We start from the raw sequence: 22,174 nt of genomic DNA on the forward strand, positions 1-22,174 counted from the left end.
AGTGCAGGACCCGGCACTTAGCCATGTTCAACCTCATCCCGCCGACCCATTCTGTCCAGGTCCTTGTGCAGGGCCTTCCTACCCTCCAGCAGATCAACACTTCCCCCCAACTTGGTGTCATCTGACAACTTACTGAGGGTGCACTCAATTCCTTCGTCCAAATTATCAATAAAGATATTAAAGAGGATGCGCCCCAACACCGACCTCCAGGGAACACCACTGGTGGCTGATCGCCAGCTGGATTTTACTTCTATCTTTCTTACAGAATTTTTATGAACCAGCAGTTTTAAGATAAAGTGTTTCTATAATTTAGCCTGAAATTTGAACTATTAGATTTAACAGTGCAAAAGATACTGCCTAGTAAAAGATACTGCCTTTCTCTGCAAGCTCCTTCTGTCAGATTCATTGCAACAAGGCAGACTACAAAGCACAGGTGTCATTCTGGTGTCACTATTCCCATGTCCCAGGAACAGCAAGTGGCTCAGCCCTGGGGAGGCACCTGAAAGGAATTTGTCCTGATATGATGCTCATGGCACTGAACTAAGGGAGTCAGGCAGTTAGTGTGCTGGAGAAGGGTGATGGCCGGGCTTGTGCAGGCACAAAAGCACATGTGGGTGCTCAAGCAAGTGGCTGCTCTGTTTTGTTGGCAGCACAGACAGCACTGCCAGGTGCAAGTGGGACACCAGTACCTGCGAGAACCTAGACAGCACATATTCATCCTCATCACGTCCCTGCAGCCAGAATTGCCTCAGCACACAGAAAAGAGAATTAGACACTGTCCAGTTGCTAATTCCCTGTGAGGTTGTCTGTGGACATCTCCCTGTGCCGTCTGTTGGGGTAATTTCCTTTAGTTCTGACTTGGCTTGAAAGGGAGAAGGGGGTAGAGACTTGGCCCTCATTTTCTCCTATTGATGTGGCCTTTGCTGCTCTCCCGACTGTCAGCTTCTCTGTCAAGTCCCCCAGTGCCTTCAACAGCTTTGTCCCATGCCTGGCTTCTCAGCCCATTCTTGCCTTTCCTCTTCTAAATGGAGTTTCTCACTCACTTGAGGCTCAGGCTGCCAGGTAAATTGCAGCAGCCTCTGGAGACCATCACTGGTCCTTTCTCTATCAGGAACCTGCTGTGACTGGTCTCTGGGCTATGGCCAGGCTTTTCACAGCCTGCTCTTCTTTAAACCATTTATTTTCATAACTTTTTTTTGGCCTCCCTACCTGTTTTGAGATCTCTGCCTGGCTTGGTCACATTTGACTGAACACAGTCACACCTTCGTAGGATACAGGAAGAAGTAACTAGTACATTATTCCTATCCTTTCTGCTTCAGAGGCAGAGCAGTGAATGTTATGCTGCTCAGCTCTGGTGACAGTAGGAGGTAAGGAGGCTGCATGCCTCTGTAGAGCTTAAAGACTCATACTGTGCCACAAAGACAGGACGTTTCAAAATGATCCAAACTGTGGCATCAGCATGGGGGCTGTTATGTTCAACAAAGGCTGCTCTGTAGGAAAATAATTTTTCCCTAGATTCCTCCCACATCTCTGGGTTTGCTGGAACAGCAAGGAATAATAGTGGGGATTTAAATTTGCCTTAATGTCTCTTGTCCAATTTCCCTGCCAGGCAGGTCTATGTTACTAGGAAAGCAATCTGCAGATACCAAAAACAATTATTGGGGTTAACTGTATATACTGATTCAAGTGAAATACTCTCACTCCTCCATGTGGAAATTTATATTCTGGCAACAAGAAGCTGGGGCCATTGCAGTTCCACTTTTACTATGTTTTCTTTATCAAAGTGATCTGAAGGGATTGTCATCAAACAGACCTCCTTAGAGTGGTAGGGTGAATAGGAGATTTTGAAAATTCTTGAAAAAGGCTTTTGTTTCTTTTTTTTTCCTCTCTCAGTGAATACTTTATTTTAGGGCCAGGCAAGTTCTTTTCACTAGTAGAGTTTTTTGTTTGTTTGTTTGTTTTTATTTGTATTTAACATAAATTAGTTATTCAGTTCTCCTTCCTCCAAGCTTCTGGAAAGCACCACCTGCCATTCAAAACAGTCCCAACCCTCCCTTTGTGCTGGCCCTCAGGTGCTGGCAGCTGGGAATGCAGTGACACTTGCACTGGCTCTCCTGTGGCGGCATCCAAATGCACCACTGCTCCTCTCTGGGAAGGGCACAGGGCATCTGATATCCCCCCGGAGGCAGGTAGCAGACCAGCATGTCCCACCAATCAACACTGCCTCCCCTGGGTGAAAAGGTCACAGCAGTCTCATCAGTAGTGTTAACAAGTTGATTTTGGTGGAGATGGTCATATTCTCATGCGACACTGACAGCACATGCATAGATGATGCTGTGTGACTGTGGCAGCAGATTAAGCACCATGCAGATTTCAGTGTGATATTGATGTTCACGTACATGTGTGAATCTTAACTCTGCTAAGACATGGTGCTTGCTGCCATATTAGGCTGTCTCCTGATCAAAGGTTCAGGGACATGCTGTGAGCCCCACTGCTTCCTTCTTGTGGGGGAGAACAAGGTCTGGGGGAACCAATGGTGTGTCTGTGGGCTGTATGTGCTATTACCTGCCACCCAGACCAGCTGGCCTCTATCATAGAATCACAGAATTCCTTGAGTTGGGAGGGACCTTTAAGATCATCTGGTTCCAACCCCCCTGCCATGGGCAGAGATGCTACCCACTAGAACAGGTTACCCAAGGCCCTATCCTGGCCTTGAACACCTCCAGGGATGGGGTATCCACAACTTCTCTGGGCAACCAGTTCCAGTGCCTCACTACCCATACAGTGAAGAATTTCTTCCTAATATCTAATCTAAATGTATCATCTTCTAGTTTAAGACAATTCCCCCTTGTCCTATCATTATCTACCTGAGTAAAGAGTCTCTCTCCGTCCTTTTTATAAGACCCCTTAAGTACTGAAAGTGACCACAATGAGGCCTCCCCTGTGCCTTATCTTCTTCAGACTGAACATCCCCAGCTCCCTCAGCCTTTCCTTTATAGGAGAGGTGCTCCGGCCTTCTAATCATCTTTGTGGCTCACCTCTGGACTCACTCTAACAGGTCCACAGCTTTCCTGTGTTTTCTCCCAGCACAAGATGTAGTACTCCAGGTGGGGCCTCATGAGGGCAGAGCAGAGGGGGACAATCACCTCCCTCGACCTGCTGGTCAAGCTGCTTTTGATGCAGCCCAGGACACAGTTGGCCTTCTGGGCTCCAAGCATGCACTGATGCATCATGTTAAGCCTTTCATCCACTAGAACCCCCAAGTCTCTCTCTACAGTGCTGCTCTCAATGAGTTCTTCTCCCAGTCTGTACTCATGTCTGGGATTGCCCTGTCCACGGTGCAGCAGCTTGCACTTGGACTTGTTGAACTTCATTAGGTTCACATGGACCCAATTCTCTAGCTCGTCCAGGTCCTTTTGGATGGCATTTCTTCCTTCTTTGGTATCAAGTGTACCACTCAGCTTGGTGTCATCTGCAAACTTGGTGAGGGTTCCATCTCAGTTCCATTGTCTATGTCATTTTTGAAAATATCAAAAAGCATCAGTCCCAGGACAGATCCCTGAGGGTCATTGCTCCTCACCGGCCTCCACTTGGACATTGAGCCATTGACCACCATTCTCTAGGTGCAATCATTGAGCCAATTCCTTATCCACTGAATGGTCTGCCCTTCAAACCCATACCTTTCCAATTTAGAGATTAGGATGTCATGTGGGACCATGCCAAAAGCCTTACAGAAGGCCAAGTAGGTGACATTGGTCAGACTTCACTTGTCGACTAATGCAGTTACTCCATCACAGAAGGCCACCAGATTGCTCAGGCATGATTTACTGTTGGTGAAGCCACGCTGGCTGTCTCAGTTCACCTCCTTGTCTTGCATGTGCCTTAACTTTGTCTCCAGGAGGATCCATTCCATGGTCTTGCCAGACACAGAGGTGAGTCTGTAGATACCTGGTTCCTCCTTTCTACCCTTTTTAAAAATGTGGGTGATGTTTCCCTTTTTCCAGTCACCAGGGACTTCACCTGACTGCCATGATGTTTCAAATATGATGGAGAGTGGCTTGGTGACTACATCAGCTAATTCCTTCAAGACCCTGGGATGCATGTCATCAGGCCCCATACACTTGCAGTTGTTAAGTTGCATCAGGCAGTTCGGAACTTGTTCTTTACTTACAGTGGGAGGGACTCTGCTCCCCCAGTCCCTGCCTAGAGGGTTCAGGGACACAAGAAATGTGGGAAGCCTGACCACCAGTGAAGACTGAAGCAAAGAAGTTGTTCAGTACCTCAGCCTTCTCCACATCTGTCTTCATTTGTCAGAGGCGGTACACTCTCCTTAGTCTTTCTTTTGAGGCCAATGTATCTGTGGAACCCCTTCTTGTTATTCTTTGCATCCCTCACCAAATTTAGTTCTGTCAGTGCCTTGGCTTTCTTGATCCCATCCCTGCATATCTGGACAGTGTCTCTGTACTCTTCCCAGGGCACATGGCCCTGTTTCCACTGTCTGTGCATTTCCTTCTTTTGCCTAAGTTTTATCAGCTGGTCCTTGTTCAGCCATGCTGGTTTTCTACCTTCCCTGGTTGATTTATTACATATGGGGATAGAGAGCTCTTGCACTGTAAGATAAATATTTATAGAGTTGCCAGCTCTGATGGGATCCTCTGTCCCTAAGGACAGTGTCCCATGGGATCTCATCCACTAATTGTTTTAACAGCTGGAAGTTGGCTCCTCTGAAGTTCAGGGTCCTGAATTTGCTCTTAGCCAGGCCCATACCCCTTGAGATCACAAACTCAACCAGAGCATGGTCACTGCAACTCAGGCTTTCTCCAGTCTTAACCTCTTTAATGAGCTCTTCTGCATTGGTGAGCACCAGGTCCAGTAACACTTCTCTGGTTGGTTTGTCTAAAACCAGGACGAAGAAATTGTCCTCAACGTATTCCAGGAATCTCCTAGATTGCTTACTACCTGCTGTGTAGCTTTCCCAGCAAACATCCGGGTGGCTGAAATCCCCCAAGAGGATGAGAGCATGTGAGCATGATGCTTCTTGTAGCTGGAGCAAGAAGGTCTCAATGTGTTGTCTTACAGCGTCTATCAAGAAATAGTGCTACATCCAGAGTGGATTTCCAGAACAATACCCTGGAACTGTTAGCTGGCCCTCAGTTAAAGCCACACGAGGAGTTGTGCTAACAGCAGTCTAGATATCAAGTTCTGGTTCTCTCTGTTGTTAATTAACTAAGCACTATTTGTGCTTATCCCTTCTCTTAGCCCCAAAGCTAAGAGGTTGCAGGGAATCGCTCCCTGTATGGTACCAAGATGTCAACCCAGCAGTTCATCCATCCCTTGCAAACCTCTGGGCAGGAGCGTGAGGTGGCAGGAGGTGTGCAGTCTCAGGGCAGCAGCAAGCTTTCCTTGAGGGGAGGGTTGTCTTGTTTGCTCTTACCAGTGCTGAGATGCCATCATTTCAATCTTCCTGCTTACTGGACCTCTTTGAGGACATGGTTTGTTTGCTTTGGAGGGGGGGAGGTACTTCCCATTAAGTTGCTTTTCTTTCCATCAGACTGTTTTTTCCCTTGGAGGCCCTGTGAGCAGGAAGTCTGGCCACTGGCTGGCAGCTCTCAGGCTGTCACAACGGCTGAGAGACAGTGGGTGAGGAGCTAAAACAAGCACCTGGGGGGCAGAGGAGTGTATCTTCTTAGTCTGTAACATGCCTAGGTCAGCAGAGCAAGAATTTGTATTTCCACTGGCTCCTACTATGGCTAGTTTGGGAACCAGGGCCTGAGCTGGCAGCTAAAATGTTCCTGCATGGTCTGTCACGTTCTTTTTTTTTTTTTTAGAGGACACATTTGTGGATGCTTACCTATTGAAGCAAAGTCCTAAAAATTAGAATCTCTGTAAGAAGCTTTCCAGTAAGATACCCTATCCTAACCCACTGCTGTTATCACATGAAGTATTGTGAAGCAGAAGACTTCTCTCTTCTTTAGGGTTGCTGGAGCTTTTTTTGACAATGAATTTCCTGTTCCTTGTGCATGTTTGCATTTTGTTTGGCCCAGTCTTACCTACATCCTGCTTTCTCAGGTTGTCCTGTCTGGTATGTCATGGCTGTGTGCTGGGGTTTCTCCAAGCCTTTGCAGCAAGGGCTGCACCAAGTTCTGCAGGAAAAAAAAACACAGGGTGGAATTCAAAAGTTGTATCTGAGAAAGCCTTTTCTGATAACTATGTGTTTGTAAGGGTCAGTGGTTAAGCACGTACCACGTGTGTGGAAGGACCTAGAGACTACACCCATTCACATACCAGACAGACAGTGAATACAACCACAGCAGGAAGAGATTTGTGTAAATGGGAGCAGCAGGGATCAGAGCTAGGAGTTTTTAAAACCCTAGGCCCATGTCCACATAGTAGTTCTGTTGAGTCCTCCACTGAGACATTGTAGGAAAACAGACTGTGAAGCAGAAGGTATGACAACTAGCAGGGCTTCTTCCTAACCTGGTTGTCTCATCCAGATGGGGTCCAGCTCCCCAACTCCAGCCACACAGAGGGAGGTAGCCATGTCCATCCAAACAGCTGTCTTCTGGTCTTGTTCTGCCCAGCTACAGAGACAGGCTGATGGCTGCAAGAGGATGTTTGTGACCAGGTTGCCCAACAGCGAGAGCAGTGGGGTTTTGAGGACAGGAGTTTAGGGCATTGTGTTGCCCTCTTTGTTGGCAGCCTGTGGCCCAACTGTGCATGGCAGAAGAAGCCACCTCATAAAATCACAGAATCATTTAGGTTGGAAAAGACCTCTGAGATCATCAAATCCAACCGTTAACCTGTCAGTGCCAAGTCTACCACTAAACCATGTCCCTAAGCATCCATATCTACACCTCACTGTGTGTCATCTGACACCTCATGACTGGCTCAGCCTTCTTTGCGTTTCTCTGTCTCAGCATTTCCTCACTGCTGGTTCAGTGTCTGATCAGGCAGCGCACTTGGGAGCTGGGGGAATCTGATCCCTGACAAGCATCACAGCTGGATGGCACAGGACCCACCCAGCTGCATGCTGTGCTGAAATTAACTCCACGAGTTTTCTGACGCAAGAGTGGATGTAATCCTTCTGAGTTTCTTAAATATGAAGTTCCCAGTACAAGCACCTCCGGTATCCCCATCAGATATATCTGAGCAGCCAAAGCACTTCAGTACGCACAAAGCACTGCAGAAGTGTATTCTAGGCCGGCGGGCGCCTGCAGAGCCCGGGCAACGCTGGCCTGAGGAGGGATGGGAAGGGCTGCTGGCCGAACGCAGCCAGCAGGGCAGAGGAAACGGGAAAAAAGCCGGAGAGTAAGCCCCGCCGGGGCGCAGGACGGGGCGTCGGGAACGAGAGTCGCCCGGGGCGGAGCGGCGGCGGGACAGGGGCAGGCCCGGCCCCGCTCCGCCCCGCCGCCGGGGGGCAGAGGCTGGGCGGCTGCGGCGGGATGGGGCCGCCCGAGGAGGTGCGGGCGCGGCTGGCGCGGGCCGGGCAGGACCACCTGCTGCGCTTCTGGGCCCAGCTGGGCCCGGCGCAGCGCGGGGCGCTGCTGGCGGCGCTTCCGCCCGGCTTGGGCGAGCACTGTCGGCTCGCGGCGGCCTCCGCCCGCCAGCCGGGGCCGCTGGAACTCCTGGACGGCCGGATGGAGCCGCTGCCCGCCGAGCTGCTGGGCGGCGCCCGCCGCAGCGGCCCCGCCGCGCTGGAGCGCTGGGAGGCGGAAGGTGAGCGGCGCGGGGCGGGGTCGCTGCTCCCTTGCCTCACCCCGAGCGCGGAGCTGGGCCCTCGCCGCCGGCCCGGCCGGCCCCGGCGGGACCCCTGCCGCCAGCCCGGCCGCGCAGGCCCCCGCCCTTTGCTGAGGGGACTCGGCCCGGAGGCGCCTCCCGCTGCTGCGGGCCGGGCAGTGCCTCCCTCGGTGCAGCGCTGCGGCCGCCGCGATGCTGGCGGGAGGCTGGGGCGCAGCACGGGGGAGGACGGCAGAGCGTTTCTGCGGTTGCAGAGCCTGGAGTGACTGCAGTGAGCTGCTTGCTCGTCCCCGTGGAAAAACGTTCTCTCTAAAACCTCTACTTTTTCATTAGTTTGTGGAGTCCACAGATGCTGCTGAGGCTGGCAGGAAGCAAAGGTGTTTGAGGTCGGCTGTTTGGGGTGTCATAAGATTCATGAGCACACCACTTGCACAACTGAAGGCCAAAAATAGAGAGGGTTTTATCTTAAAACCAGAATGTGGTGTGGTGCCTGTGGAAATCTCCCAAACTGACTGGATCTAGCCGTGGGCTGTCACACTCCTTGTGTGAGGCTGGCTTGTCTTCCTGGTAATGTCAGGAAGGGCTGCATAACATGGCATGTTTGGGAGGACAGCTGCCTCCCTGTAGCACCCTGGAAATGGCTGATGGAGAGCTTAGGACTGTTGCCAGTGGGATCCCCAGGGCAGAGAGCAGTGTCCTGCAGCATCGTGGTTGGGGTGACATCCGGCAGCCTGGATGATGGCACTGCATTTTATACCAGCGGGTTGTTGCCATGGTGTGTGGTGTCAGCAGCAGGGGAAAGAAGAGTGGCAGCCAAGCATGATGTCGGGGCAGGTAGGGCAATGACCTCCATGACAGTGTGGGGACTCTGGTTTGGAGTTGAGACTACCTTGTTGGACCCAGTCCTGAACACAGGCAGTCAGATCCCTGGCAAAAGCTGTTGAGGCATTTGGGGCCTGCATGTTTAACTTTAATTTCTAGCTGTTCAACACAGCAGCAGTGGCTGGAGAGCCATGTGGTGGGCAAGACATGGAATAGCACTGCATCTCGTAGGAAGATGTGAAGTCCCTGGAGATAGGTGGGAGAAGAGTCTGTGTTGCAGCTTAATTGGGAAGTTGCACCCAGGCATGCGTGTGGTCTCATGGGCATCTTGCTGGCATGAAGTTGGTCTTGTGTTACAGCAGAGGCTGGGGCAGAGTGATCTTTAAACTGCGTCACTGTAGTACAGGAAGAAGATGAGATCTGAGCAGAGAAGTGGGTAGCAATAGGGGAAGCCCAAGAAAGGAAAATATCTGGTCAGACAAGGCAGGTGGATGGGGAAACACATTGGAAGAGTGCTCTTGGGGGGACAGCTCTGCTATCAAAGCATCCCCTGACTTCACACGCGTTGCAGTTCCTGCATCATCCCTCCATGGCTGATGAGCCTGAGGCAGGCCTTCACCCGCACAGCAGACTTCACATGGATGGCTAGGCTGATCCAGCTGGCCCGTGTGCATACCCAGCGAGCTGTTGGGGACTCTATATGGTGTCAAACCACCTTCCTCATTTTTTGGAGCCTGGTAGATACTGACAGCTTTCCTTGGTCACCTTGTGAGTGTTTGAAAGGTGGGGTTGATGGGAGAGGTGGTATCTAGACCTAGGCTGTGTGGAGTGGGGTGCTGTGCTCCCCAGTTCCCCATCATATGTGTATTACACAGAAACACTGTGCTTTTTTTCAAAGTGTGCGCTCTATTCTGTTTCTTTTCAAAGGTACGGTGGCCTCTCTCTGCTTCTTTATAAAATAAAACATCACTGTTAAATAAGCAAGTATATACAAAATTGAAAGAAAGCAAGAGAAAAAACAGCTGTGGCCAGAGTGAAATCCTAAAGTGTGGCAAATGTCTGCACAGTCTTGACCTAGATCTGCCAGTAAAGAGGTGAGGATGTGTGGGCAGAGGAGTAAAAATTTCCAAACAAAATCAAAACAGCAAGCATAGAAGTGACACAATTATAGAACAGAAGAGCTTTTCAGATGTGTCAGACTTCACAGATGGGGCTGAGTGGTGAAGGAGGGAGCATGAGGAAATGTCTGTCAGGGCATTTTTGCTGAAGATGCTCAGGGTGGCTTCTCCGCTTGTAGGTAGAGGATCATGGCCAGCCTGCCACTTGCTCTGGTCCTTGAACAGATTAACATTGGTGACATGGGACATGTGTGCCTGGTTCTGTCTCGTGGTGGTGAGGCTGTGGTGGCCTGCTGGCCTGAGCAGCTGGGTGTCTGGTTTAATGCAATGTGAGCATCATCCCTGCACTGCTGGAGTCTTGGCTGGTCTGGGTTCATCACCTTCCACAACGGCTTTCAGCAAACTTGTGCAGCAAACTGGGGCTAGGCCTAACCACAGCCCATTGTCTAGGGCTAGTTTCTGGTTAGTGAAGAGGTAGGTTCTCATGACAGTGGAGGCAAGTATTTGTGTCCAACCAGGCTTTCCAGCAACGTTGCTCACATCTCCCACCAAGCCTTTCTACTGACTTCAGTAAGGCTTTTGACACCGTTTCCCACAACATTCTCAAGAAACTGGCTGCTTGTGGCTTGGACTGGCATACGCTTCGTTGGGTTAAAAACTGGCTGGATAGCTGGGCCCAAAGAGTCGTGGTAAATGGAGTCAAATCCAGTTGGAGGCCGATCACTAGTGGCGTTCCCCAGGGCTTGGTACTGGGGCCAGTCCTCTTTAATATCTTTATTGATGATCTGGATGAATGGATCGAGTGCACCCTCAGTAAGTTTGCAGATGACACCAAGTTAGGTGCATGTGTCGATCTGCCCAAGGGTAGGAAGGCTCTGCAGGAGGATCTGGATAGGCTGGACCGATGGGCTGAGGTCAACTGTATGAAGTTCAACAAGGCCAAGTGCCGGGTCCTCCACCTGGGGTGCAATAACCCCAAGCAGAGCTACAGGCTGGGAGATGAGTGGTTGGAAAGCTGCCAGGCAGAGAAGGACCTGGGAGTGATGGTTGATAGTCAGCTGAATATGAGCCAGCAGTGTGCTCAGGTGGCCAAGAAGGCCAACAGCATCCTGGCTTGTATAAGAAGCAGTGTGGCCAGCAGGTCTAGGGAAGTGATTGTCCCCCTGTACTTGGCTCTGGTGAGGCCGCACCTTGAGTACTGTGTTCAGTTTTGGGCCCCTCACTACAAGAAGGACATCGAGGTGCTCGAGCGAGTCCAGAGAAGGGTGATGAAGCTGGTGAGGGGTCTGGAGAATAAGTCTTACGAGGAGCGTCTGAGGGAGCTGGGTTTGTTTAGCCTGGAGAAGAAGAGGCTCAGGGGCGACCTTATCACTCTTTACGATACATTAAAGGAGGCTGTAGTGAGGTGGGGGTTGGTCTGTTCTCCCATGTGCCTGGTGAGAGGACGAGGGGGAACAGGCTAAAGTTGCACCAGGGGAGCTTTAGGTTGGATATTAGGAAGAACTTCTTTACCGAGAAGGTTGTGAGGCATTGGAATGGGCTGCCTAGGGAAGTGGTGGAGTCACCATCCCTGGAGGTCTTTAAGAGACGTTTAGATGTAGAGCTTAGTGATACGGTTTAGTGGACGACTCGTTGGTGTTAGGACAGAAGTTGGACTGGGTGATCTTGGAGGTCTCTTCCAACCTAGAAATTCTGTGATTCTGTGATACTGCATAGAGCTTCAGTGAGCTGAGCAGAGTGGGAACAGCCACCCAGGAATGCCTGGTTGGATTTGGGAGTGGAGCTGCTAGGGTGGTGCTTGCTTCCTCAGGCTTGAGGATGTTGCTTTGAGGAGGAAATGCATGAATTTTAGGGTCAGATGATCTAGGTTAGGGCACAGTTAAACAACTTTAGTAAACTGGACAGCTAGGTCCTTTGTCTTCAGCTGCGATTCAGAGAGGTGCTGGTATGTCTGACTCGTGCCACAGTCAGCAGTAAACAAGGCAAACTCTGTGGGATTGACCTTGCTTCCTGTAAGCAGTTCTTGCCAGAGAAAGAATTCAGAAGGCCCTCTGTGACGGGAACAATGCAAACGTCACTTGACCCTGAAATCCAGATTGCCCTGATACCCATCTTGTGTAGAGACCACTTCTGATTTCTACCAGGAGAGGGGGATGCAGTTCTTAAATTTCACTTTACTTTGTTTTTATGATCCAGTTTAATGCTACAGGTGAGAATCAGCCCTCAGTTTTATTCCCTGGGAGTGAGACTTTGTAGTGCTGAACCCCAGCAGCATTGCAATGGGAGACTGGTGTGCAGAAGTTACCTCTCCCCAGGGAGCACTGATGACCCCCAATTCAGTGTTCCCTGGGGGAGCTAGTGGTATGGCACAGGATTTCCTGGGTTTGTGTATCCCTGGGAGGACTGAGGCTCCAAAGGGTTTTTTCTTTAAAGTGAACTGCTCCTGGTGTTGAGCTGGGACATGAGCAGAACATACTCTGGTTCTGATCAGGCCCTCATGCATGCCTTTCTAGACATCTCAGCTTGTTGCTGGATCTCCCAGAGGTTGCGTGTCTGTGATGTTACCATTTGCTTCAGGGGATTGCTATCACCCCTAAAGTGAGCTCATCTGTGCTTTGTGAACGGGCATCTGAATTCCCAGAAGCTCCCATGTGCAGCAAGCTTGTCATCTTCAAATAAAGACTGAACAGCTGAAATTAATTTTTTGTCCTTTCCCCTTCCCACTTTTGTGATTAAAAAGTTTGTTAAAAGAGCCAAGCAACTCAGAAGTTATTCTTGGGAACATCCAAGATATTTTTAAACTGTTTAAAAAAAAAAAAAAGGATCTGTTACTATCTCTGAGATGATAAAACTTAGCTCAGACAGACTTGCTTCCTGGATCTTAAACACAAACATGAAGTTTGTTCTAGGCAGCCTTATGGATGATGATATAAGTCAAGTACAGACACTTTTAGATTTAGTAAATGTTTTATTAATAAAATTCTAGTCTAGGGCATGGGCCACGGTATAGCTGCCATTTCATGAGGCTCTGATGAGCTGCTCTGGTTATCTGACTACTCTGTAGATTTTTTTTTTCCTGATTTATTCTTTTCTTGCTGACTGTTGTTATAATCAGGCTGATGCATCTGTTCAGCAGGAGAATTCAATCTGTTCTTGCAAGATCAATCTGTTCTTCCTGCAAAATCTATTTTTGTTTTTGCTTTATATGCAAACTATGACTTACTGCAGATATCTGTCAGCCAGTGCATCTTCCTTTTTTTTTGTTTGGTTCAGCTTCTGGTATTTCATGTGCTGCAGAAGATAAGCTGGACTTACTATTTATTTTTTTTTTTAAGTGTGATAAATATTTCCCTTTCCTGCAGGAATATGCAGCAAGATATGTCAGTTACTATGTTTTTGTTGTTGTTATTGTTATGAATGCTAGTATTTTTGCAGCTAGGTAGTGAGAGCAGAAGTACTTACTAAACTTTCGGGGGATATTTATTTTCATGGCAACCTAAAATCGGGAACTTGAAAAACTCTCCAGTAGTTATAGGGTTGCACTATAAATACTGTGAATGCCATAAATGATGGGAAGATCTGTCCCATCCTGACATGCTTGCCATCAGGGAGGGCTGTTCATACAGCCCTAGAAGCTGTTGGACCTCTTCTAGGAGTACAGTGACCCTGCTTCTGCTGGAAAGGAGGGCAGAATTTCTCATGGCAGTGGTAGGAGCAGTGATGGTTTCAGCAAGTCCTACAGTGTGCCCACCTGCTAGGAGTCCTGGGTTATCTGCCTAGTCAGTCTACTGGACTCTGGGAAGTGAAAAAGAAAATGGAACTGTTGATTTTATTAGTGGCATTGCTTTGGAGTGGGGTTCATCCTGTTTAGGTCTGAGTTTCAGAGTTCTGCCTGCATTCCATGCAGCAAGGCCACACTGGGGAGGTCAGTGCGAGAGGCTCAATAACCATTAGGCAGTTTCCATCCTCTAGTCACTGTGTGGAAAACTTAGATGAAATGCATCTTATCTGAGGCATCTTGATTTAAGTGAAGTGGTGCACTGGTACCTTTGAGTCCTGGCCAGGGATTGCAGCTACTGCTGATGGATGTTGCTTGACAAAATGGGCCCTCATGGGGGCCCATTAACAGTGTTAATGCTAGGCTTCATATGAAAGATGCCCGCTGTTTGCAGTCTGTTACTATGCTTAAACCTATCATTTGAGACAAGTGGCACTTAGGAGGAGGTGATGTGGTCTTTTTGTGTCAGGACCAGAGTGTGCATGTGTATGCGTGAGCTTGATAGATGCTGTTACAGGAGCAGGTAATGCTGCAAGGACGGAGCTGGGTAAGTGATGGATGTTGATTAGTGGATGAATCATAATATTGGATGTGTTGCTTTGGAGTTCAACTCAGACCAGCAAGTGCTGATTTCAGTCTTCAGGCAGCTTTGTTTTAAATCAGTGTGAAATACTTCAGCTCAGCCAACTTCAGTTCTGAATTATTTAGGGATTTTAAAATTATTTTATTATCCTTTTGAAACAAAACTGGTTCAGAAGTGTCTCATGGGAACTTTTTTAGATTATACTTTTCCCTGTAAGTTTTTCCCTCATGTGTTTTTTTTTCCTCCACTGGAAACTTCTGAGTGAAGTTCAGTGGAAGGAGCCAGATACCAGGCACTTCAGGGCTGTCCTGCTCACATATATGAGGCCAAATGGAGAAGTTCCATCTGCACTAGCCCTGCAGTAACACAAGGCTTAGATAATCATAGAATCACAGAATGGTTCACCTTGGAAGGGAACTTAAAGACCATCTAGTTCCACCCCTCCTGCCATGAGCAGGAACACCTCCCACTAGAGCAGGTTGTTCAAAGCCCCATCCAACCTGTCCTTGAGCACTTCCAGGGATGGGACACCCACAATTTCACTGGGCAGCCTGTTCTAGTGCCTCACCACCCTCATGGCAAATGTTATAAATGGCTCAGGATTCAAATTAGAATTAAATGAAAAATAGGATTTATTAAAGGATATAAAGGAATAGAGGTAAGCAAACAGCGCTGGGTGCACCGGGAGTCTCCGCTCCACCAGGATGCACACCAATTACATCAAGCAACTGATTTTTATGCTCCTAGACTAATACATATTCATTACTACTTCTAAAAAAATAGATTATTAAAATTAGCTTCCGGGGTGCCGTCCCTCCTACTGGAGCATGCGCAGTCTCCTCTGGGGTCTCTTCTGGGGGTCTCTAGGGGTCTTCCATGCTGAAGGCTCGCAGTCTTCCTCTTCCCCTTTGTACTTACTGGGCACCATCCCAAGTTTACGGAACACCTTCTTCAAAACACCTTCTTCAAATCTTGTCTCCCAGCCGCCTTTCAGCTTCTTTCTCGCCCCCCCCCTAACCAGATACCAAAGATCCACATAGTATCCCATAACAGTCACTAGTTGTTATCAGTTGTTCTGAAACTCCCAGACACACGGGTAATTAAAACATTCTTCCCCAGCCATTCACAGACACATCTATAGCAGTGTTAGAAATAGAAGTCCAGAATAACAAAAGCAAACAGGTTCATAAATTTAAGAAGTGATAAATTGGCTAGAATGAGGAATGAGGGGGAGACTGGGACACACTGCAGCTGTGGTTCAAGCATTGAATTGCTATTGCAGGGCCCAGAGGCAGACAGGATTCAAACATTTCAAACAGAATTGTTCTTTATGGACACGAATTGTTAAAACATTCCTCACACAAAGAATTTGTTCCTAACATCTAACCTAAACCTACCCTCTTTTAGTTTAAAGCTATTATTCCTTGTTCTATCTCTACACTCCCTGAAAAAAGAGTCCCTCCACAGCTTTCCTGTAGCCCCCTTTAGGTACTGGAAGGCCTCTATAAGGTCTCCCTGGAGCCTTCTCTTCTCCAGGCTGAACCCCCAACTCCCTCAGCCTGTCTTCACAGGAGAGGTGCTCCAGCCCTTTGATCATCCTTGTGGCCCTCCTCTGGATTCCAACACGTCCATCTCCTTCTTGTGCTGGGGGCCTCAGGGCTGAACACGGTGCTCCAGGTGGAGTCTCACGAGAGCAGAGTGGAGGGGGAGAATCCCCTCCCTCACCCTGCTGGCCATGCTTCTTTTGATGCAGCCCAGGATGCAGTTGGCTTTCTGGGTTGCAAGCACACATTCTGTTTGGAAATACGGATATCATGTTGGACGGTGTCAGATAGTTTGCACAAGTCCACATAGACAACACCAGTTGCTCTTTCCTTTTCCACCAGCTCTGTAACCCCATCGTAGAATGCCAACAGATTTGTCAGGCATGATTTGCCTTTAGTGAAGCCATGTTGGCTGTCACCAATCACCTTATTTTCCATGTTCCTAATCATAATTTCCAGAAGGATCTGCTCCATGATCCTGCCTGGCATAGTGGTAAGAATGACTGGCCTGTAGTTCCCCAGGTCTTCCTTTTTTCCATTTATAAAAGTGGGGGTTGTGTTTCCTCTTTTCCAGACCATGGGAACACTGGACTGCCTCAACTTCTCAAATATGATGGATAGTGCCTTACCAGGTTCATCTGCCAGTTCCCTCAGGACTGTTAGGTACATCTCCTCAGATTCCATGGACTTGTGCACCTTTAGGTTCCTTAGCTGGTCTTGAACCTGATCATCTCCTACATTGGGCAGTTCTTAATTTTCTCAGCCCCTGCCTTTGTCTTCTGCAACTTGAGTGGTGTGGTTAGAGCAATTGCCAGTGAAGACTGAGACAAAAGAGTTGCGGAGTACCTCGTTCTTCTCCATATCGTAGGTAACCAGTTCTCCCATTTCCTTCAGGAGAAGGCCCACATTTTCCCTAGTCTTCCTTTTATCAACGATGTACCTGTTGAAGCCTTTCTGGTTGCCCTTGGCATCCTGGCCAGATCTAATTCTATCAGGGCTTTAGCTTTCCTAACCTGATCCTTGCCTGCTTGGACTGTTTTTCAGTATTCCTCCCAGGCTACCTGTCCTTGCTTTCAGCTTCTGTAAGGATGAACACTAATGAATACTTGGATTTGGAACATAGGGAAGAGGTTTCAAGGTTGGTCTGGTATGAACCTGCACCTGTCCAGTGACTCATAACTGACCTTCCAAACAAGTACAGTGGGGCACTGATGTGTCACAACTGGTGCAGCTATGAACAAGTCAGGTACTTGGTTGCATCCAGAGAAGCAAGTAGCTGGAGCCAACTGGATGGTGATGTATATATTTCACCTTCTCCCTCTGCTAGGTTCAGTAGGATGTGCTCGCTGGGTGTACAGGCCCTGTAAAGGTCTTGTTCTGTTTTTCAGTGGCACTTGTGTGGTCATGGGTGACTGTGGCATGGTGATGCCTTTTGCATTGTTGGGTGTCTGGGCCCATGACCATCTGCTGTGGATTTTTAATGTGTCTGGGAATCATTGGAGAACGACTCATTCACAGTGGCTCTTGATCGTGGGAGTGATAGCAAGTCTGCTTTTGCCAGTGCTAATGGCTGAGTGATTTTCTTTGCTCAGATGCTGCTATTTGTCTTGTTTCATGAGAGGCTTATTGTTAGTGTGGAGAAGCCAAGATTAAATCTGTTTATGGATAAATTGACCAGGGGAGAGGCTTTTCCTTGCGTAGTGAATCAGATACTGTGCTGCCTGAACTTGGCAAGACTATAATTGTTGTTTTTCCTGAGATAAAGCAGGGGAGGGCAATAAGCAGAATGTGTGCAATTGGTAACACTCACTGCTTCATTTACAGCTGTGACTTTCCTCTGTTCCCTGCATCAGAAAAGGGGGTGGCTGCCACAACAGTGACTCATACTGAAGAGTTTAACTTTGGTTTCTAACCACAGTTGCTTTTCCTTTCTCTCCCCCATTGGTAACTTAGTCATTGCTGCTGACCCTTCAACAGGCATTTAATTGCTCACCATTCCATCCCTGCAAGTTGTTTTGTAGGTTTGCCTCATACAGCAGGGGCTGTGTGAGGAATCTCTCATGCTGGGGCTTTTCCTCCAAGGCACAGGAACAAGTAAAGATGATGGTGGGCCAGATTCTGGCAGTCTTGCGAACACAAAGGCTGGCTGGGAGTTGAATACCAACAGTTAGCCAAGTGCTGAAGTGGCTGTCAGTTTGGGTGCATGTCTATATGGGGAGGTGAGCAGAGGGAGAAGGGAAGTGAGAGAGGGGACTAGGAGGAAAGAAGCTTTTCCGGAGGTTTTTGTTTCCCCGAGCTGTAGCACTGCACCAACCAAGGATTGTGTACAAAACTTCTCAATCCTCTTGCTGATGCTTCCCTTCTGCAGCTTGTCTTGTACTTGAATTTGCTGCTTCTCTTCTCCTCGGAGGACACCGTTAGCACAGGGTGCCAGTAGAGAGGCAGCCACCACCCTGGAAGCCCAAAGTCTTGCAGCCCATTCTCTCAGGTCCTTCCCATGGCACTCCATGGTGCTGTGTGCTGGAGAGGGCCTCGCTGGGCCCACATGGAGACCTGTGTCTGTAAATGAACCAGACATTAGCCCTGTGTCCTGGCTGCAACGAGAGTCGGTGTTACAGGTTGGAACCTGCAACCAAGGACTCAGCAGCAACTGGTGTGCCAAGGACTCTAGCAAATAGTAGTGGCATAACTTATACTTTAGACCCCCACACCAGTGCTTTGTTAAGTCTTTTGCAGTAGGAAGTTCTGTAATAGAACCGTTGTTTGTGGTTTGTTGCATAAAATTAGGTTTATTTTAATTTCATCAGAGTTACAAAACTGAAACTTTGGAGCTTTGCTGTAGTAGAGCTAGTAGAGCTAAGTGTCTCACCAGACAGCTCATCCAGTGCTGTCATCTGTGCCTTTTTAATTTTAAGTTTAAACACATTTGAGCTTTCTCATCTACTCAGGAACCTCCTGAAAGTTTGAAATCCCAAGTCCAAGACCCTCAGTGCTGGTTTCCTACGAGAAAGCTCTTCTAATCTTACCTGGAGCATGAGGTTGGGCTGCCTTTAGAGGTCCCTTCCAACCAACGTTTTGTGATCCTGTGAATTCAAAGCCCTGTCCTTCAGCAAAGCAATGGCAGTGCTGTGTAACTGGCTCCCTTCATTGTGCCTAACTAGGCATTATGAGCATTTTGGGAAACAGTGTACATGTATTTAGGCAGAAACATGGTGTTCCTGCTGTAGTCTGACTGAAACCTGTAAGCATGGGGAAATCAACAGTATTATTACAATTATTTAAAGGTGAGCATAAAAACAATCCTAGTTTCCTTCTAATTTGGTATTTTTGGTCCTTGTGTCTATCAGTCCAAATCAGGAATCTTTTAGTTCCTGCTGAAGTTAAAATGTGAGTGTTTGTCTTCTTCTTGGAGATTGTGGTGAAGCATGGGCTCCTGTACTGTGGGGGGCATTGGCAGGCTCAGCAACGTGCAGGATACTTCTTGAGTTAGGTTGCAAAAGGCTGTGATTGCTACTGTACAGCAGAAGAGCTATAGCTTTTGACCTGGGCAGTCCGAGAGCTCACTGTATGCCAGAGGAATGTAAAGTGTCCCCTAAGGTAAATACTTTGTTGGATTTGAGCCTAGTGGTTACTGTGGTGATGGTTTGAGAAAAAGCAGAGAACAAAGTCTGTGAATGAGCTGTATGATTGTGCCCCAAAGTCTGGACATTTCTGGCTTGTCAGGAGAAATGATATGGTTTTTAATTAGATTGTGGGAGTTGTGGCTTCTGCAAAATTTGCTGTGTTACTATTAGTCACTGCAGGCAAACAGAAGCTGGAACACAAGTACAGGTAGTCGATTGAGGTGGCTTCCAGAAATCTTCATGCTTTACTGAAGATGATGAAACTGTTTCTTTGGGATGTAGAAATGTTGGTGTTGAAGGACCCCCTTACTTTGAACAGAACCACACCCAGCCCTAGGTGAGGTCAGCTATCTTTAACTCTTGAAAACCTCAAGGGATGGATGTTCCCCACCTCTCTGGGTATCTTTTCCAGTGCTGCACCACTTTCCAGTAATTAATTTATATTCTAATGGCCAATTTGAACATCCTAAGCTGCAATTCACAGTTGTTTCTTATTGTTAAACCATCTGCTGCTTTAAATGAGGAAATGGATCTATCAGCGAGAGGTGAAATGATTTTTTAATTTTTTTTTTTAATGTTGCATGCAGCATCGTATTTCTCTCTGAACTGCCAGCAGTGGTCATTGAACTGTCAGCTTCTGGCTGTTGCCTGAGCTCTGTAGAAAGGCTCAGAAGAAGGGCACAGAATGTTGACTGTCTTTGTGATTATGTTTCCTTTGGCTTCTTTCTCCTTTTCAGGTTTGCATCAGATCTCACAGAACAAAGTGGCAGTGCTGCTCCTGGCTGGAGGACAGGGAACACGCCTGGGAGTGAGCTATCCCAAGGGCATGTACAATGTGGGATTGCCCAGTGGCAAGACATTATATCAGATCCAAGCAGAAAGAATCCGCAAAGTGGAGCAGCTCGCTGGCCAGAGATACCACTGCAAGTGTGCCATCCCCTGGTAGGTGACCTGGAGCCACAGACCTACCGTACAGAGGTCTTTGCATGCTAGTCTTGCCTATATTGTCTTCTGGAAGTGCTGTTCTAGGTGCCTTGCAGTGACGTGTCAGGGGAGAATCTTCTTCTGCAGGGTGTGTGATCCCATCCAGAGGGATGTACAGGGATGGGAAATGACAGGCCTGTGTCTGCAGATCTGAGGAACTGAGCACTACCCTTGAAGTGTCTTTTCAAGTGCAGTCCCTGACAACATAATAAACAGCACTTTTCAGTGCCTGTTTCAGAATGTTTGTGAGAGATGTCATATGTTTGTGCCATACTTTCTCAGATTCCTGTATGGAGACACTGTGCTCACATTCCAAGACCTTCTATGTGCATCTTCAGCCACAGCATAGAACTCTTCCCTTCCACAATAGTAAATGCTTGTCGTGCTCCATTTTTAGGCTACCTCGTGCTGTCATTGTTTATAGCTGTCTACCTATCTGCTGGTTGCTACCAGCTTTCAAAAGTCTCCAAGCTCTGTGCAAGGTGCAGATTATCAATTCTCTATGGGATGTGGTGGTTAAGAGAGAGAGGAAGGCACTGCAGCATGGTTCTGGGAATATTTTTTGCTATGTGTTCATCCTTAGAATATAAAGAAATACCTTTATGAAATCACTGTTTGGTGTGAGGCAGGGTTTGGGAAGAACAAAAGAGCATGTATATCTCAGGTCTTCAGGATGGCACATTGTTTTACAAATCAGAGATTGAAAGTAATTAAAGTCTGGATTGTGTACTTCTTTCTGAAGCCATGCATACATAACCTGAATTGCAAATGCATTCATCCCAGGTGCTGTTGGAAAGAAGGATTCAACATCTGCTGATAATGTTTACAGTTTATTTTCCTTGGGCTGAGGAGACAGCTGGCTGCAACTGTACCCCAGAGGCCAGGCTCTGCTGTGCTGCAAAGATGTAAATCAGTGTGTATATGAGGTCTAAGCTGTCATGTGCAAACTATGGATACCCTAGTGTGCTTACAGAAGACCAGAAGACCCTATATACCTATTACATGAGGAAGTGCTGCGCAGGTACATGGTAAAGATGGCTCTTAGCTTGTTGAGGGAAGTGCTTGTCCCACTCTGTGCTGGTGCAGCCTCACCCTGAGTACTATTTGTGGTTTTAGGCACCACAGTAGAAGGACATAAAGCTATAACAGCATGTCCAAAAGAGGGCTACCAAGATGGTGAAGGGTTTAGAGGGCAAGACATATGAGGAGCGGCTGAAGTTACGTGGTTTGTTCAGCCTAGAGAAGAGAAGACTGAGGGGAGGCCTGATAGCAGCCTACAGCTTCCTCATGACAGGAACAGAGGGGCAGACGTTGATATCATCTATGTGGACTTGTGCAAAATATTTGACACTGTCCCACATGTGTCATGCCTGACAAATCTGCTGGCCTTATACGATGGGGTTGCAGAGCTGGAAAGAGCAACTGGTGTTGTCTATGTGGACTTGTGCAAAGTATCTGACACTGTCTGACACGACATCCTCATCTCCAAACTGAAGAGACATGGATTTGATGGGTGGATCACTTGTTGGGTAAGGAATTGGCTAGATGGTTGCACTTCAAGAGTTGGGGTCAATGGTTTGATATCCAAGCGGAAGACAGTTATAAGCAATGTTCCTTAGGGATCGGTACGGGGATTGGCGCTGTTTAACATCTTTGTTGGCGATGTGGACAGTGAAATTGAGTGCGCCATCAGCAAGTTTGCTGATGACACCAAGCTGTGTGGTGTGGTCAATGCTGGAGGGAAGGGATGCCATCCAGAGGGACCTACCTGGACAGACTTGAGAGGTGGGAGTGTGTGAACCTCAGGAAGTTCAACAAGACCAAATGCAAGGTCCTGCACCTGGGCTGGGGCAATCCCAAGCACTAATACAGGCTGGGTGGAGAATGGATTCAAAGCAGTACTGAGGAGAAGGACCTAGAGGTGCTGGTGGATGAGAAGCTCAACGTACATGTAAGCTGGTAATGTGTGGTTGTGACCCAGAAAG

At 48.0% G+C, this 22,174-nt stretch overlaps 1 protein-coding gene and 1 long non-coding RNA gene across 4 annotated transcripts in view; one reads left to right on the top strand and one right to left on the bottom strand.

The window, feature by feature from the left end:
- Positions 1 to 22,174, bottom strand: part of LOC311421990 — a 130,929-nt gene that overhangs the window by 25,905 nt on the left and 82,850 nt on the right. The window lies entirely within an intron of this gene.
- The window catches only part of UAP1L1 (UDP-N-acetylglucosamine pyrophosphorylase 1 like 1), a 30,376-nt gene continuing 15,614 nt past the window's right edge, over positions 7,413 to 22,174 (top strand). For 2 of the 3 annotated variants that reach the window (XM_084493646.1, XM_084493647.1), the window contains exons 1-2: positions 7,413 to 7,716; positions 19,943 to 20,147. In XM_084493646.1, coding sequence (XP_084349772.1) covers positions 7,443 to 7,716; positions 19,943 to 20,147 — 479 coding nt within the window. In that variant the 5' untranslated portion in view covers positions 7,413 to 7,442. Of the gene's footprint in view, positions 7,717 to 7,909; positions 8,115 to 19,942; positions 20,148 to 22,174 lie in introns of those variants that run through there. The other variant, XM_084493648.1, reaches the window with a different exon arrangement.

The sequence above is a fragment of the Aythya ferina genome, assembly GCF_964211825.1.
Source record: "Aythya ferina genome assembly, chromosome: 20".
Lineage (NCBI taxonomy): Eukaryota > Metazoa > Chordata > Aves > Anseriformes > Anatidae > Aythya > Aythya ferina.